Raw genomic sequence first — 17,083 nt, forward strand, 5'->3', positions numbered from 1 at the left:
CAAAGTTCCCTACCTAAAATCTACTCCACATGCCTTAAACTTTCCCATTACACAGTGTTTTGCCTTTAGAAATGTTCCTAAAATGTAAATGCTTGAATATTACTTACCTGAAAATCACAGCCCACCCAAAACTCCATCCTCAAAGCACTATCATTTTTATGTGCAACAACAAAAGCTGAAATCTAGCCTTAATGCAGCACTACCCTGTACTGAATACGCAGTAACACTGCTTAACTTTTCAACCAGAGTTTTTCCCCTTCATTATTTTCATCTCTCACTGAATATTTCTTTGAAGCTACTGCACTTGGAATATAATGCAAGTTGAGATGAATTTTGTTCCCTTGCAACTTAATGTAATGGAAACTATCATATCCTGACAAAATTAAGCCATGCTTCAACTACTCCTACTTGGAAACTGACTCAAAGGTAGAAATAAAGTGTATTATTAGTTCAGCAATGAGAAACAGTAAGAGACTTTATGCAGTCATCCATAACATGAAAAGGTTCTTCTGACAAGCAAAACTGTTCTCTAGTTACTGATGTGTGGCTGACCAAAAACCTCACATCTCATGAAACATGCTATCTGCAGCTTTCTTGGAAAAGACCTGCTGAATTTTAGGAGAACCAAAAGAGATGAGAGTGTCTTTGCAGACTAGTGCAACCAAAGGCATCCAGAACTTGCACACATGCAAGGAAGAAAAAGGGCTTTTTCATAACAACAATTGAAAGATACATCATGGAGGGGGGGAGGGGGGAGGGCTATTCTCCCACATGCCTGGTGACAGAACGAGGGGGAATGGGCTAAAGTTGCGCCAGGGGAGGTTTAGGTTGGATATTAGGAAGAACTTCTTTACTGAGCGGGTTGTTAGTCACTGGAACAGGCTGCCCAGGGAAGTGGTTGAGTCACCATCCCTGGAGGTCTTTAAAAGATGTTTAGATGTAGAGCTTAGGGATATGGTTTAGTGGAGGACTTGTTTGTGTTAGGTCAGAGGTTGGACTAGGTGATCTTGGAGGTTTCTTCCAACCTGGAAGATTCTGTGAGGAAAAAAAAAGGCAAGTATAGTTGGAAAGTGAAAGGAAACCTATGGAATTTTGCCATGAATTAAACATGTTAGGAAGGCAAAGGAAAGGAAGCAAAGATTTGGAGCTCATGGCTACTTTTACACATCTACCTCAGTGTATGAACCTAAAGAAAGTCTTGCAATCTTGTGAAAGAGATTCTGTTTGCTTAGAACTGAGCAAGATTCAGAAAAGTAAGTCTGGGGTTTAAAAATTGTCTCTACAAGCCACTAGAGCCCCAGATTGGCTCTACTGCCTCAGGATACTTTGGTAAGAGGAACTGTCACTCGATCATTGACTCGTACCCAAGCTTTGACTGAAAGTTGCATCCCCACAGCTCTCAGACCAAGCACAACACTCTCCAGTTGCAGTACTGGTGAAAGCCATACCCGGTTGTTCAGACAGCTTGCCAGGAATTCACAAAACCACACAAGCAGTTCACCACAGTCAACCTGATCAAAAGAGTAATTCAAGTCTGTCTGCAACGCTTGCCTCAACCACATCAGCTTTTGATATCTAAGTGAACCCATTCTCAACCACTATTTTGAGAAAAGAGGGGATCCATTGCTAGAGAAAGAATAAAATTCATCCTTTTTATCTCTTCCTGGAGTAGATGTCCTCACCTGGGGACAGGGAGGTGTTTTTTGTTCCTTTTTTTAGTTTGTTGCTGTTTTTTCTAAATGGCAGTCTTACAGAAATTTGAGAAAGAAGTGCATGATTTCTGTCAGTACGTAATGAGTCCATTAGTAAAAACTCGTTAAAATATGTAGAAGAGCTCTGTACCTCAAAAGGGAAGCAGAATAGCACAGAGAGAAAATTCTGACTTTTCTTCATTGATTAAGAATTAGGGCAACATAAACAATACACCTGTGACATCCTTAATTCCTTTGTGAATTGCACACTATACACCCCAGGATTACCGTGAGTCCCTTCCCATACTAAAAACTTCCACAAAAAGGACCATTTTTTTAAAAGGCAGGAAGGGCCCAGGTAGGGAAATTTAAGAGCCTCGATACCAATCACACTTATCTGACTAGATTTGTATGCTTCTCAAGCTTTTAGTTTCCCTGTCAAAATTGAGTGTTGCCCACAGCAAATGCATAACACTCTCCCATGAGGTCCCATTCCAGGGAACCTTGCCCTTGTCATCTGCAGAGCCTAAAGCCCATGGTTTTCAGACACTTTTCAAACCCTAGGAGTTTTGTTTCCCCCTTCCAAGGCATCTCCTCTGATTCCCCTCCTCTCCCCACTCCATTCCTTTCAAAATGCAGGCTAAAACTATGGGTATAGTCAAGGGTCATACACAATGACAAAAATACAGCACGACAAGCAAGAGCATAAGAGGTCCAGACTCCCAGATTTGCAGAGTGATTTATAAAACATTTCTTGGAATCCCAGGAATACTCACTTCCATTTGGGCTGCACATAGGGTGGGAACGAGGAGCATACCTACTAAGTAGCTCTAGCTCAAATGAGACTCCAGAAGCAAAAGATCTTTAGTCTCTTGGCTTCCATGCAATCTTTTCACCAAGATGCATCCATTCATCTCTTCATGCCTCTTGCTCTGATCACTTAAAACGATATAAGGAAATACAGAAGAACACTTTGCCTAGCACTCTAAATGACTCCTGCAATTCAACGTTTGGAAGCAGACTAAGACCATTTAATTCAGTGCTAATCGGCAGCCTTGGCATAATGAGCTGCCCCTCACCCATCCTGAACACATTGATTTTCCCAGTCAGCACACCTGACACAAATCCAGTAAATGCATCTCAGAATGCACCTTGAGCTCTGGGTTGCTGGAATTCTGCAGGGCAAATCCCCTGCAGCAAGCCAAAATGGATCCATCGTGGGAAGGACAGCGCAGAGCACTTTAGAAATACTTGCAGATAATGGAAAATGTTTTCAAGTAAGTCATGTTGCTTCTCAGAGACTTTCCACTAATGGAAATGAAAATTATAAAAGCCTGCTTGTAAACTTTAGAGTGAGATCACAAAATAGCTAAATTGCTGCAGTATTGTGGCACACCTGCTTCAATTAAAGCAATTATCTTAAAGCATGGGACACTCCTGCTGTCACTGCATCAGCCAGCAGAGTGGCTGCATGTCTATTCTCAAATGCCCATTTAACTAGAGCGCAATAAGAACGTTTCCATCATTTATGCACCTTCCACTGCTAATTGCTAAGTTGTTTGTGAGAACAACTACTTGCTCTATCAGTACAACATCAGGCCTCTTGTCTTCATCACTCTCCTCATTAAGCTCAGTGAGTCCTGGAGTAGGTAAAATGAAACTCAAGACAGCAAACATGGTTCCTACAAATTGAAAGGGATAAACTTTGGCTTGATCTTGCAGGCTTTCTCTCTAAAGAAATTCCTCTGACCTTCCCTGCAGTGGCAGTGGGAACATGGAGCCAGGCAGGCTCCTGATGCCTTGGGAATATGAATGTGAGGATAACGGCTATCGCTTTATCCTCCCCTGTGGGAGCCTTGTCCATCCACAGCTGAATATCTCCTGAGGGACAGGTGCTCTCATTTCTAGGGAATGAGACTTAACAGGAATGTGGGCTGTAGAAGGCAGAGCTCAATCCTCTGCTTCAATGTACATCTTCTCCGCTGTTACCGTCCCACTGAGGCAAAATTTTGTGTCATTATAGGCACTTCATTGAGAGCAAATCACACCATTTGTAGGTTTTAGCAGAACGTAATCAGGTAACTCAGAACTGCTTTAGACAGTAACAAATCACGAAGAGAAAAATACACCATAATGCAGTACAAAGAGCTGAACTAATGCACTACTTTTTTCTGGGGCTGTGAAGCAAGTCTTTAAGGCTAGATGAAAAGCTGGACAAGCTGCATCAGGTTTGCTTTAACTGATGCTATTGCTACCAGAAACAACCACCACTACCAAGAGTTGTCCTTTCATTCATTTTAATTCTTGACCATTGCCAGTATTGCTTTTATCTCTCTAGATGTTCCTACCTTGGCTTCGCCAACTGATTTTTGGATTAATGGTCACATTTAAACTCTCCTCATTCAAATTAAATTTCTTTGCTTTTTCTTCTGCCCTCTGTTGCTTTTTTTCCCTCTGCCACCTTGATTCCATTGTTTCTTTCAAATCCTTGTCTCTAATTAGTTCCAAATAAGAAAAGGGGAATTTTCTAATTCATTGAATTAGCCAAAGATTAGCCCAACAGTTCCTAAGTCACAGATTAACACTGCCACAGGAAATCTGCTTGGTAAAAACCTCTCTCAGAGCACTCAAAGCCCACATTGCTTTAGGTTTCTAAGACTTCATGTTTCCTTTGCCACAAGTCAGCAGAGAATCCAGGGAGGGGTCCTAAGACCCCATAAATCAAACAGCTTGATCTTCTGTTTTTGCAGACAGGTTTTAAATCTATTTTTACACATCTCATTTAGGTAAGTGTTCATCCAGAAATTAGATAAGCTGTGAGAAGCAGTTTCTATTAAATGTATAACATGTTTAAGCTTTCGAGCCGTAGTTGAGAATGTCCCCTGGGTTCAGCTCATTTCTTTTGTCCCTTTCTGACAAATGGGACAGTCACCAAGCAACAAAGCAAACAAACTAATAAACAACCCCAAACCACCCACAAGCCAAGACAAATGTCTGATTGATGTTGGACAAACACTTTACACTTTTCTATTGGCCTTTTAAACAGCATTCATAGTAATGATGCACACAGAAGGAAGTGAAATTGAAATTAATTCCATAAATGAGTAGCTTCATAGAATGAGCACCGACAAAACTAACAGTGAGTTAGACCAAGATAAATTAAACAACTTCTGATATGTTCAGCAACAACCTCAATAGAAAGCAGACTTCTCTATATTAAACCTCCCTCAGCTTCCCCTCTATTGCCTTAAGACAAAAATTCTAGACACCAGATATATAACAAAGCACTTTTATTTCTGCCCATCAGACAGAATGAAATTGAATCAGTCACATGAGTGCAAGCCTGCCTTTGCACAATTCCTCCACAGTACAGCAAAATTAACTGCAATGCCAAGTACTGGTAAAGCTTACTTGTGATTCTAAAGACATTTTCCAGCAAGCTTATCTTCTCAGTGTATGTTTAACACATGCAATTGTGTTTTCCCCTTGCAAAATACAAGTTCTCAATTTTTACTGGTCATAAAATAAGACCCAGTTGGGAAGTTCTTGATTTTGGGTCCTCCCCAAAAAAGGACAACCTTCACAGCAATACTTAACACATCTACTGCTGCCTTTGACCAAGTGGGCTGCCTCCTGGAAGCGAACCAGTTGGAAGTTCTGCATGTTCAGGTTCTTGTAAGTGGATTTTGCATACCTTACATGCACACCTTACTTCACTGTCACTGACATGCATGCTCAGTGTTGGATAGAAACAAGCAAACTGCCTACATCATTACATAAATTGGAAGAAAAGTAGAAAAGTACCTCACTGGTAGTTTTAGCTTTTCAAGCCCACTATCTTTCATGCCTAGTTAGAAGGTACAGAAGAGAAAACAAATCCTTCTTGAACCATTTCTGAGATCAAATTAAACCATAACTCATTACAGTCAGAGAGTCTGTGTTGTTCAAATATAATAAAACTCAGAAGGCTGAGAGGGATAGGACAGGACAGGACCAAGCAATTATGAAGACCGAGCCTCTTATGGTTTTGTAAAATCTATATATACAAAACCTACCTATATAACCAATTTTTTACATTTCTCTTCAATATCTAGAAAAAAATCTTAAAACAGTTTGATGCTGTTATAGATCTATCACTCTTTGTACAGATACTGCATTATCATCTAATCTAATACTCAATATAACAGTTTAACACACCTCCCATGCCAGCTGTTCAGCAATACCTGGCTGCACGCTTAATACAGATGTGAAAAAGCATGCAGTCTTACATTCCCTCCTCTGAATTTTATACTGACCATCCTTCACCTCCCACTTACTGCAGATAACTTCTGTAACTGCAGAAAGGAACACCAAAATTTTACAGCTACCAAAAGCAGCAGCCCTTCACATCTCTACCACACAGCTATTTATACACATTGCAGCAACTTATTCACCACTCTGATCAATTCCCCAGCCTGCTTTGCCTTACAGTTGCCTAAACACGTCTGTTGACACAAAGGAGAATGAAGCATGGGATAAACCCAAGCCTCTGAAGTTAAGGTGAAGGGATGACTGCTACTTGCAGCAACAGCTATGGCTTAGAGTGAGTTTATGTTAGGATTTATCATCACGTACCATGCTTTGCTTCATCTCACCAACTGGCCTAGGAGCACAAAAACCTCTCAGATTAACCTAAAGCAGAACACATGCTTCAGGATCACACCCAATGTGCTCTATCTGCTAATGCCACAGGACTAGGCTAGAGTGAGTCCAAAATAAGTCTGCTGTCAATGTAAGCTGTGTGGCTCTCGGGTTCCTAATACCCACCACTGGCCTCTACAACTCCCTTTCTGTCAGGAGCACTACTTACCACCACGGATATCTGCAACAGTACAGCCTGAGAGTGCCCACTGGTTTGGTTGCTGCCACTCAGCGCTAAACCTGCAGCTGCAGAGCATGCATCTGAGCTCTCACTCCCACACTTGTACCAAAGCAGGCGACTCAAGCAATGCTTGTGAACACAGCCACTTCCACTGAAGTCGTAGCTGGTACAGACAGCTGGCTGGGGCAGTATCTGACTCACTTGCAGGTATCCAAGTTGCCTATCTAGGACTACAAACAAACGAAAGACAGAACAAAATGCTTATTATGACATGAAAATTCAGCGAATAGGGCTTTCAAAGTACACTAAGAATGGAATTATCCAGGAAGAAAACGTGTCCAAGAGTAATTTTCAAAACAAGGACCATCCTTTAAATCTCTTGTGAAACTTTTCATTAACTTGATATTAATCTGAGGAAACATAGGGCTTTTAAAAGAGAGGAATTCAAGTTTATAAACACTCATCTAAAGAATCCTACTTCTTTAATAAAGACTTAGATTCATAACTATCATCGGTACCACTATATTAACTACTAGGGTGTTAAAATTTTGCTCTTGTCAGTATAACTAAGCAAAACCAACTGTTTGGAAGAGAGTTTGTGTATTTTTTCATACAATTTAAATTTTGCAATGGCCATATGTGATGCAATTGTGATGAGAGATAAAATAGTACAATTTACTTCTACAATATCTTAAATATGGTTAGCGTTCAACCCTTTATTTCCAATAAAAAAGGATCAGCTTTTCATTTAAGGCTCTGAAACATTAAATCCAATGAGTTTGCTGTCACAGCTTTAGAGTACTGTTCTGCCTTTTTAGGTTGTTGTTAAGGCATGATTTAAAGAAGAGACTGTGTACAAATTTAATAATGATGATTACACGTCATCCACAATGAACAGTATGGACTTAGTAGCATGTGGGAGTACAAAATTTATGGTACACGTGATCTGTTTGCAAGCTAAAATCCAGGAATGTGGATTGCCTTTTTAATGAATTCTCTAAACTTCTTCAGTATTGAAATATAGGCTGCTAGTTTGCCGATGAAACAGCTGTTTTTAAGCTTTTGTAGAAAACCACCTGACACTAATTTGGCAAGAGTGCTACAAGAAAATTAAAATGCATCTGTCCTGAATGTACCCTGTAAGCAGACGACACTTCTTTCCAAAATGAAAAATGTAGGATCTGCCTTAAACTTTCACGTACAGCATTTTTCCCCTGATTCAGTTACTGCAGAATCTGTTTCATGCATTCAAGCCCAAATTAGATTTGGCCTCCTCTAAAATGGTTAATCTTGAACAGGGAACAAAATTAACAAAGGCAAAGGAGGGAAACAAATCTGGAAGTTTTGATGATAAGATTACAAAGTTACAAAAACAGAATGCAAGTATGATAACCTTAAAACCAGTTGTGATCAAAAATCATTGGAAAAATTCCCTCCTGTGGGGTGTATCAAAAAGGCTTCACTGATTAAATGGAGCTACTGTGCCATGCACTAGCTGGGCATTGGCCTTACATTCTTACACGGAAGAGGTCTACAGAAACTGGAGAGTCCCTGAAATGCTCTAGTAGCAGACTAGAAGGTAAAAAAAAAAAGGGGGGGGGGGGCGGGTATTGAATTTCATGCATTTTATTAGATTTTGTAGATACTATTAAACATCTTTTCCAATCAAGACTTTTTTTGTTATTTGATTTGATCTTTATTAAGTTTTGTTCATGTAGCTCTACCTTTTAAAATCACTATTTAAGAGTCAGATAAATTTGAAATGTAAATTATCTTCAGGCATTAAAAATTAAGATTAAGTTGCTAGAAATGATGTTCTGGACATAGCTAAAACCATTTAGGAACTCATAAAAAACTCGTGTGGTCTATTTGGTTTCCTTAAAGGCCTAAGCGACTCGCTTTGAAGTAAATGCAGGTCTCGGTTCAAATCACATGTGTTGTTTATTTCAGTTCCCTTGAACAAGGAAACAGTATTTTAAAAATGATGATGATCAATCAGCTATTTCTCAGAGGACCTTTATTTTTTTTTTCCTTTTTTTTGTTGTTGTTTGTTTAATTGTTCAGCAAAACTGAGTTTGTAAAGGGACAAACTGCTCTAGGGGGGTTTGGCTGCTAGCTGCATTGGCCACCCGCTGAGGATTTTCCATACATGTAGCTCAAGCACATACTCCTGGCTGCTGTTACAGGCTTAGCAGTCAGAGCTGATTTGGATGCTATTGCACACACTTTGAAAAATTCTTAGTAACAAAACCTTAGATAAGACACTTACACAAAGGATTTTATACAGCATATCTACCAGTTTCTCATTATATATCATATGTTAAAAGGAAGCTAATCAAAACCAGAAGATACCTGTTCTGCTGTTCATATTGTTTGTTAATTAAAACAGATTTCTGTCACTCACACAACTTACAGCTTATCAAGGAGCAAGCGACTACAATGACTTCTGAATTACAAATCTTAAAATCCAAGGACCAGAAGCACAGATGTGGCTTCTGACAAAAGTACTGCTTGCTTTCTTTTACTGCCTGCTATCACTCCAGCATTAAACTGCTTTGAAGCCTGTGCTGTATTTAGCCTTCCCCCCAGCCCCTCACCAATACACTAGCTTTACTTAAGAGGGGGGCTCTTATTTTCCGTCCTCAAATTGCTCTAAATTGTTCTTGTTTGATTCACTCCAGGCAGACGATTAGTTTTTCACTTCAGTTATTTAAATTGTAAATGTTTCATGAATAAATGAAAAGGATGAATAATAAGAGGGTGTACCATATGAAAATATGTTTAACATATATATTGTTCTATTTCTTAGAAGTTCAATTTGTAAACACCATTCAATACATCTTTCTGTGTTTTTCCAAAGGCTGCCATTAGAAAATAAATAACATTATTTCAATCATACCTCTCATCTTATATTAAAGAAAAGAAAGAAAACACACACACACAAAAACCCTTTTCAGTGAATACAGTAAAAAACAAACAAACAAACAAACAAAAAAAACCTCCAGTTATTCATTCCTCATGTGTTAACATTCCCCCTGTGCTGTGGACAACAACTTAAAAAAAGTACTGTTCAGTGTTTTTATTATTTGGAAGAAAGTATAATGATCAATGGCAAGTGAAAATATCATTACTTCATTACATTTTGACAGGAAAATAGCTTGCTTTGTTCAAGAGACTGAACACAGGCACATTTCCACACTGAGAAACTTGAAGTACAGGAAGGCACCAAGTGCTCTGTGTGTATTCTCACAGAGACTTGAATGCGTTGGAGCCTTGACAGCATCTCAGTCAGGCTGGGGGGCAAAAGGAGGTGGTGTTATCTTTTAGTGGGATGCTATGTTTATTTCTTATAAGAAGACTCTTATCTGGTGAATATAATATGTCTAAAACGGGATTTAGGATGAGGTCTTCACTCCTAGGTCTGACTACACTATCATCTAGTGGCATCTTAACTTGGTACCAAGGCAACACTTGGGCAGCCATGAACATCTCTTTCCCTTTCCACCTCTGATATTGTCCAGGGAAGGAAAACAAAAACCAACCAAGCAACGAAAACAAACCAAAACCAAACCAAAACCACCAAGAATGTGAACTGAACAGAAGCTGCAGTAGGACTTCAGCAGAAAGACAAGACAGCCATAAAAGTCTCTTAGCTGATGACATGCATGCTTTCCTAGTGATTTTAAGAATTTTTGCTAAATAGACTAAGATGGAGAACCTTAGACCTAAAAATAGTCTCCTTCCAAATTCCTTACCCTGAAGTCATGTGCAAAACCTGGAGACTGCTAGAGCATGTTTCACAACAGCAAAGAAAAAAGCAAGACGTATCCAGGAGCTATGGACTTCAAAGGCAGCAGAAGTTTTCTTATGAACTATAGGAATTAAGAAATATCAACTTCTACTAAGACATTCAAATGGAAAAGCAGAAAATACTTACGATTCTTTTTTCAGCTTGGAAAATCCACAAAATTCAGGAACTCACTGGAAGCAGTTCCCAGTAGTTTCCCAGTAGAGAAAAGGGTATAAAATAAGGAATTTGACAAAGGTATTGCATTTCAACTTCATAGCCTTACACAAATTGTCCCTAGACCTTAAATACACGCTTAAAAATCCCTATTCCATTTTTCTGAAGGATGCACTTAAGTATAAGCACACTTTTGCACAAATACATGCACATCACACTTTCCAGATGCAAAGGAGTATTTAAAATGCAAAAGGAGTATTTAAAATTCACATAACCAGTGAAAATTTACCAATTTACCCATTTTATTTCACTCACTTTTTTGTTCTGTTTTTGCCTCCCAACAATAACATTGTACTTATCAATAACCACATTGAAACATTGCTGTATGAATCAGTACTCGATATAAACACGGATCTGAACTGTAGAAATAAAATCATGGGGTAGCACAGCAACAGAGCTGGATACGCTCAAGACACTTTCCAAGAAAAAAACACTGCTCTTAAGATCTGTTTTGAGAAAGATGCTGCTGCGTCAGCCCCAGGGAAGTTAGAATGTGTGCTCGTGGAGCCATCTCCACTGACCTCAGCATCCTCACAGAGCATCTCTGGAGAGGAAAGCTAAGCCCTGCATCACATGCTACACGCCAGCCCCATGCCCAGTTCTGCACAGATGCTCAAAAAGACTGCAGAAACTTGGATAGGCTTTGAAATGATTTTGCAGTTAAAAGCAATCTATTACTGCTATTACAACACCTTTATCCTATTTTTTCTTATTTAGAGGTGAGAGTTTGGAGTTTGTAACATTAAGGCACTCATATTCTGGACATCCTTCCTAGTCTTCTGTGTGATCTCAGACAAGCTATTTATTTTAGGACATCGTACTCCCTTTATTTTTATATTATCATAGTCTTAAAATGAGTCATTCAACATCAAGATCCCACAGTAAGTTTGAGTGAGCTACCATAACCACAGAAAAAAAAAACACAAGCCTGTGCAGCATCCCACCCAAGGGAACTCCTGTTGCTAGAACTACCATGTTCTTTCTCTAGATTTAGGTTGGGTCTATCTGCACAGCAAAGAATCAGTCTATAAAGACATACCCTCTGCTTTTTTTTCACATTATTACAGCACCCTGAATACTTGACTTTTTCTGCCCTTCTCGGAATTGCATTATATTTGCTTGACACAGTTTGAGACCTGTACTTAGGTTTATTTGTACAAATTTTTGTCTGATTCGACAGAAGTCAGATGCATTTTCTGCATCTCCCTGAACATTAACAATAATTTTCCAGCATTTCTCTTATAAATAAGATACCACTAAGGACCAAGTTCACGTCAATTTCATAAACAGGCAGCAGAAGCAACTCATAGCAATACAGAAATTAATATATTATGGTTTAATGCTTTGTTTCCCTCCAAGTTGATAGATACTGCCCTAAAAGCTCCCATGCTGATGATCGATTAACATTTAGGATGACTGCAGACCTGCACATTTTCAGTAACCACATCACCCATCCAACACCTGACTTCAAGAAGACTGAGTACTCACAAATCCACCCAAGTTAAAGCATGACAGCAATTCCTAAGCATTTTGAAAGAAATCAAGGATTTCAAGCAAGGCAAACAAATAGGATCTTTAAAAACATAGACATTTTAAAAAAAATCTGTGAACAGTCCATCCCAGATTTTCAAACAAAGCCTACCTCCCCAAAGTAATGGCAACTACCTGGCACTGTGAGCTTTTGAAAAAACATAGCATTTTGTTTAATACTTGCCATTTACTCATGGTTCCCATATATGCTGATACTGTCTTCATGAGCAAGAAGAAAGGAAAATGAAGTTTGCTTTCCTGTTCTATTCACAGCACACATTACTGTGTTCTTCAGGTTTTGAATGCTCTCTCAATGCTCAGTCAGCACACCTGGGTGACTGGTCTCTGATGAAAGTATCTAGCTGGGTATCACTCAAGGGTGTCAGGCAAAACAGGCTCTAGTTAGGCAAAAACTCTGAGTAGTTCTTATGATAAATGAAAACTCACAAAAGACCTCTAAATGTGATTTCAAGATGCTGCTAAAGTAAGTTGTACATACTATTGTAGATTTGTTGTAATTAATATTTGGCAACAACAAATAGTTATCAGTTGGCAATGGGTTGTATAAAATGTAAGCTTGGGGTGCTGAGCAAAGACAAGAAGCAGAGAACCACAACCACAAACTGTAGCTACTTTATCTGGATAAAGTTTCGCGTTATTTACATCTGTTAAGCATCTGATGTGAAAGCAAAAGCATGCTTCTCAAACTCAGCTATACCTCTGCTTGAACTATATCAAACACATAAATCTTAATTTAATTGTACACACAGAAACACTGAAAAACAGCGTAATAATGGGAGTACTTAAGACCTGTTTACTTAAGTGTCAGCCCTGTGATAGATTAATTATACTCTGTGGAGTTAACACAAAGCCTTGCTTTCTTACTATGCAGGGAGCCAATGGACAGTAAATAATAATCAATAATTATTGCATGCCATAGACCCCAGTTTAAAGTTCAGATTATATTTGTGATTGCTGTCTTGCTTTCAAGGCAGTTTCAGCACACCCAGATATTTAAAATATTATTTTGAACCTACTACAACTTCTGTTTACATTTAGTAAAACCTAGCTGTTTATTACAGATCATATTTTAATTGCCTGATTTTAATTTACACAAGAGGTCAGGGAAACTTAATTTTCTTCATGATAGCCAGAAATGACTGGACCTCCCAGGAATATACATCACAAACTATGGCTGCTGTTTGCATTGTGGCACTCGTGATTATTGCTTTCTAGAGGAAGTAAAATGTTCTTTACTGCCTACAAGCCAATAACAGGGTATGTAGACATTATTAGTGTTAATAATTCACATTATTATTGCTAAATCTCCTTCAAAACTCTGCCACTAGACCCCTTTTATTTTTGAATGAAGTCATAGCCTGAGGACTATTTTGTTCCTAAAAGTTCAGGTCCTTTAAACTTTAAGGCTACTACAAATGAGGCCATTCCTAATTCTTGAGAAAAACAAAAATCAAATATTATTTGCATTTATTCACCATCCAGATTCCCTTGCAGAACACCTGTCATGTAAATATTGTCCCAGAAACAGCTGGAGGCACAGAAATGCATACAGGGTACAAAAAGAGTGCACAATGGCAGATCTCAGTGGTGAAACTCACTTTCATGAGTATGGAGGGAGTGGTAACTCAAACATGACACAGCCACTAGCAAGTTATCCTGTCAGTACCTCTCATCTCAAGTGAAGACAGGTGTCATCAAGGATCAGGCATTACGGATGTTTTACCTGTACCTAGTAGGTACAGCATGTTCAACTGAATTTGTATGAAGAAGTTCATCTAGACTAGGGTTTCCTACAAAATATTGACAAGCAACAAGACTGTCTCATCCACAGTGCACTCCAAAGAGTTTTCAGATTCAAGTGGGACTAAGCCCCGGGCAATCCACTCAAAGCAACTTGTACCTCACAGCCAGTAAGTCCATCAGGAAAAAAACAAAAGATGTCTTTTCAGTGTGGTAAGAAAGCTTTGGTGCTGTCATAAAGCTGCAACAGAGAGGTCTATGTATGGCGGTCCCAGGTGGAGAATAAGGCTTGTGCAGGGCAATACATGAAAAAACAAGAGACAAATGACAGCAGAGTAGAAGTCCACCATATCCACTGCTGGCTGAGCCTACAGCTACTTGTTTCCCGGCCAATGTCGATGTGTGGAACTGGCTACAAGCAGCTGGGAAACCTGCCATGCCTCTGTGGTGTTCTGATGTATTTGCTCAGCAATTATTGCAGCAATTTCACATGCATACCTAGGATCTGACTGCCTTTATTCATCAAAAGCCAAACCTTAAACTGTATATCCCCAGGTCATGCACAATTCTACAGTGTCATTTATATAGAGCGACCACTAAGAAAGTGTGTGTGATTATCAGAATATAACTGATCATTACCACCCGGAAATAACTGCCTAATAACTAGGACAGTAAAATGCGTATTTAGAAATGCTATTAAAGATGTATTTTTGCTCATGCATGCTACTTTTTTCTTTAAAATAAGCTTGCAATGCTGCAAGTAGAGTCTAGATAGAAAATCCTATTTATCAAAGGCCAGATCCTAGTAAAACAACTATATCCATTTTACAGCCAGCTTTGAGTATGAATCAAAGCAGTCCTGAATTTTGATTTTTATCTACAACTGACTTATTATACAACAGGTTGGAAAGTCACTTCACTTTTCTTCCCTAGTGTTTTCATCTGTATAATAAGCATATTAGGTAGCAACAGCTTGCACTGCTAATATCACTTGTACGTTGCACTTGATAAATAATAGGGTTACTTTGATATTATGATACAAAATATAAGGTACTCTGAAAAAACTGTCTTGACATTTAAAGCACTCATTTAAAAAGGTGAGCCAGAATGGTAAACCAAAGTATTGAGTCACTTTTGCAGAGTCAGGCCTTCAGATCTCTTTCTTGATTCCTCATTCATAAAATTAGGATAAAATATAGTCAAAGATGAAGCCGAACTCCCTGCCACAAGCAAGTCAACTGAGCCAAACTTCTGGCATCTGGCTACACATCTTTCATTTCCCCTCTGAGAGCCCAGCTTTGCTGTCGCTGGTTTGATTTAAGTGTTGCTGAGCCTCGCAAATTTATCTGAAGAAAGTGGGAGCAGTAAGCACACAGCATTTCTGTGAATAAGGAAACATGACTGGGAAGAACAAACACAGGAACTGGGAGCCAGGGGCTCCTAATTCCTGTTCAGGCCTGCCACTGGTTTACATGTGGCATTTGTAAATCATTTGATCTTTTTATCAGCTTTTTCCACTTGTAAATGGAATGATAACACACTGCCATCTACCAAGGGAGTGACAAAATATATGCTAGCAGTTTTGAGGCACAAAGATAATGTGACAAACCACTGAAAACATAAATAAGGAAATTAATATTTCTGTGTAAGGCATACCAGGTATTTGCCATACAGCTTTATAAGGTTAGGTACTATAGTGACTGCTGAGAGATTGAAAAAGGGTAATCAATTTTTAATTAATAACGTAGCATGCTGTTAGCTAATTAAGACTCTATCCCAGCATGGCCATACATGTAGGACAGAATAAGGGTTGCCCATACAACATTTATTCTGTCATCTCCTAACTTCTTGGTGCTAGACTTCCCGCTCTTCAGAGAAGCTACATTACGTACTGCAAGACAATAATGGGCGCGCTGAGGACTATTTTCAAGGAAAAGTTATCTAAAATCATCTTGAGGTGCTAAGAGCAGCCTCCTCAAAATAAATAAATAAATAAATAAATAAATTGTCAGGAAAAGTGCATAGAATTAGCATCAATAACTAGAAATATTCAAAGGGGGAAATAAATGGTGGGGACTAGCCATATTAACAGGGTATGTACCAATTATGCACCCACTTTTATCAAGAAAGATCAGGGATGACTCTCCACTTGCCAACACAACATGGAAAACGAAGACACCAAGCACCTCCAGGAGAGCGGCACCTTGTACCACAGAAACCTCACCACAGCCGCCACCTTCACACCCTGCCAACAGCTGCCCACACCCTCACAGACGATGCTGGGAGAAACCCACAGCTAAACCCTCCTTTGCACGGGTGAAATAAAAGAAAAAAGAAAAAGAAAAAGAACAGAAAAAGAACAGAAAAAGAAACAACTTCCCTCTCCCCCCACGCCCGCGGCTTCACCCGGCAGCCCCACGCTGCCCCCCTTGCCCCCCGGCCACAAGATGGCGGCTGCAGTGGGGCAGCCTCGTGCCCCCCGAGCCCTCCCGTCGCCAGGCGCTGACCCCAGCCGTCTCTGCCCCGACCTGCGGGCCGCATGGCGCCGTCGCCGCCTCTGCTCCCTCCCTGGCTGGCTAGCTGGCTCCGTCGCTTTCCCTCAGGGCACAAAGCGCTGCCCCCACCGCCGAGGTCGCCGGCGGCGGCCCGGAAGCGTGGGGCCGCCCCAGGCTCCACCCGACCGCGGGGCTCCGCAGCCCGCCCCGGCGGCCGGAGCGTGAGGGGAACCCTCGCTGAAACCTCCCTCCTTCCCCTGCTCTCTGTCACCCTAGGGAGACAGCACCTTGCGTGGAAACTGCCCTGAGGATGGAGATTTTCCATCCCTAGGAAGATGTTCTGGCCCAGGGTGGTTGAACGCCTCCTTTGAATTAACGACATTAACTTTTTGATGTTTGAAAATCAAAAATTACTAAAGTGAGACAAACAGTTTGTGAGAGAGCTGTCCTTCAGACTCAGTCAGGAACCACTGATCAACACGGCATCTTTCAAGTTTAAAATGAAGGCTAGACCCACCAGGAGTTGCTTCTAAAATGAGATTACAGGAAAGCTGAAAGGAAGGAAAACAAACAAACAAACAAAAATTGTTTTTCCAAGAAAGCAAAGCTTCGACTGCGCTTCACCCATGGGTATGTCCTTCTCACCCATCTGAACCTCTGCGTTCCCCTGCCCCACCAGAACTGTAACACCTAGTGGCTGATCTCAGAGAAATTCATCAAA

General features: G+C 40.0%; 1 protein-coding gene across 6 annotated transcripts in view; it reads right to left on the reverse strand.

Annotated features, from left to right (window-relative positions):
* The window catches only part of BANK1 (B cell scaffold protein with ankyrin repeats 1), a 138,928-nt gene extending 122,388 nt beyond the window's left edge, over positions 1-16,540 (reverse strand). For 3 of the 6 annotated variants that reach the window (XM_035325069.1, XM_035325066.1, XM_035325065.1), the window contains exon 1: positions 16,375-16,529. In XM_035325069.1, coding sequence (XP_035180960.1) covers positions 16,375-16,408 — 34 coding nt within the window. In that variant the 5' untranslated portion in view covers positions 16,409-16,529. Of the gene's footprint in view, positions 1-6,305; positions 6,326-16,374 lie in introns of those variants that run through there. The other 3 variants (XM_035325067.1, XM_035325070.1, XM_035325068.1) reach the window with 3 other exon arrangements.
* Positions 16,541-17,083: the final 543 nt, after the last annotated feature.

The sequence above is a fragment of the Oxyura jamaicensis genome, chromosome 4 (assembly GCF_011077185.1).
Source record: "Oxyura jamaicensis isolate SHBP4307 breed ruddy duck chromosome 4, BPBGC_Ojam_1.0, whole genome shotgun sequence".
Taxonomy (NCBI): domain Eukaryota; kingdom Metazoa; phylum Chordata; class Aves; order Anseriformes; family Anatidae; genus Oxyura; species Oxyura jamaicensis.